The sequence below is a fragment of the Trypanosoma cruzi genome, genomic scaffold (genome assembly GCF_000209065.1).
Source record: "Trypanosoma cruzi strain CL Brener 1047053516795 genomic scaffold, whole genome shotgun sequence".
In the NCBI taxonomy this organism is placed as follows: Eukaryota; Euglenozoa; class Kinetoplastea; order Trypanosomatida; family Trypanosomatidae; genus Trypanosoma; species Trypanosoma cruzi.
The window spans coordinates 65,498-67,035 of NW_001849422.1; the positions used below are offsets into that span (position 1 = coordinate 65,498).

Here is a 1,538-nt window from a genome sequence, read left to right on the forward strand (position 1 = left end):
TACTCGCGTGGCTGCGTGGCACCGCGTGGCCGTTGTGTTTCTCGTGTTCGCCCGTGCTGTTTTTGTCTGCTGCCTGCTGCCCCTACACTCTCTTTGCCCCTTTTTTCTTTTGCCTAGATTCTCACACCGAAAGCGACCATGGCGAAAACGAAACTGCCGACGATGAAGCGGACGATGAAGCGGGGGCTGAGGCGGGTTGCCGTGCTGCTGATTCTCTTCATTGCGGTCACAAATCTTTTGTACCTCAGCTTTGACATCGCTGACGATGATGGTGCACCGGGACCCAACAACCTCCGCCACCTGCGTGCCGCCGCAGTGGACGACGCAGCACTTGCTTACATCCCACGCCGTGTTGTGGACACGTGGAGCAGGCGGGAGTATCTGATTGTGCTGGGCATCCACTCCACGGACGACGAGGCGAGGCGAAGACGGCGCAACCTGCAGCGGTCGACGTGCTGGCGTTTCCCCGGAGTGGCGACGAGGGCGAACGACTTCACCGGTGCGATGCTTGTGCTGTACGTCCTTGGGCGACACCCATCGCACGGCTACGACTACTCTGCCGCGCTGCTGGAGGAGGCGTCGCAGTGGAACGATGTGGTTGCGCTGCCAATGAACGAGGGCCGTGTGACGACAAACAAAACAATTGGTTCCTATGGTTCTTGGGGCGACGAGGCAAATGTCGGTATTGGCCGCAAGACGTACATGTGGTTTGACCTTGCTCACCGCCTGTTCCCGAACGCGAGTTACATTGCGAAGGGCGATGACGACATTTTCCTCCGTGTGCCGCTGTTCGTTGCTCACCTGCGCCTCCTGCCGCGTCGAGGGATCTACATGGGCGTCCACATTGGTACATCCAGTTTTGAGGATAAGGGCTTACCGGGCAGCACATTTATGGTTGGCTGGTGCTACACCTTGTCGAGGGATGTGGCGGAGGCGTTGGTGTCTTACAAGCCACTGCGGCGCCTGGCGTACCTGCCGTACAGCAAGGAGCGTGATCACGAGTTTGCACTGCTGCGGTTTCACTACGAGGACAACATGGTCGGCTGGGTACTTGAGAAGGAAGTGAAGTACAAGCCGATGGTATACGTCAAGGTGCTGGGTTGTCATTTCCATGACGCTCGCAATAGCACGGGGCACTCGCAGGTGGTGCCGACCTCAATGTGTGTCCATCACGTGCTGGAGGACGACTACGCTGCGCTGATGGCGCGCTTCGGCAACGACACATCGCCTGTCGCCCGTGTGGAACGTGTCTCCGACGACACGATATACCCGTCGTGCGATTGACAAATGAACGAAATGATCTGTTTTCTGTGCGTGTTGAATCCTAATGTATTGCTTGATTGGTTGCTGCATTCCGGTTTGTGCCCTGTGTGCTCCGTGGCCGAACGACGTGGAATGTGTCATTGACTGCCCCGTGCCCCTGTGGAGCGTGCCACTCCCTGCACTCGACCCGCGTGCGGGTGTGCTTCTGCTGGGGGCACGCGATGAGGATGTGCGTGTGTGTGCTGGGCCGCCAATGAACGATGTATGTGAGTCTG

The 1,538-nt window shown here is 58.3% G+C and overlaps 1 protein-coding gene across 1 annotated transcript, besides 1 other annotated feature; it reads left to right on the plus strand.

Moving 5' to 3' along the window:
• Positions 1 to 1,538: a sequence feature (areas not merged during assembly with more than two copies in the genome that could not be assigned to a particular haplotype).
• Positions 139 to 1,284, plus strand: Tc00.1047053424889.10 (UDP-Gal or UDP-GlcNAc-dependent glycosyltransferase, putative; the record flags this gene model as incomplete). Its single annotated transcript, XM_797274.1, has 1 exon — positions 139 to 1,284. The coding sequence occupies one exon, from the start codon at positions 139 to 141 to the stop codon at positions 1,282 to 1,284; it is 1,146 nt and encodes a 381-aa protein (XP_802367.1).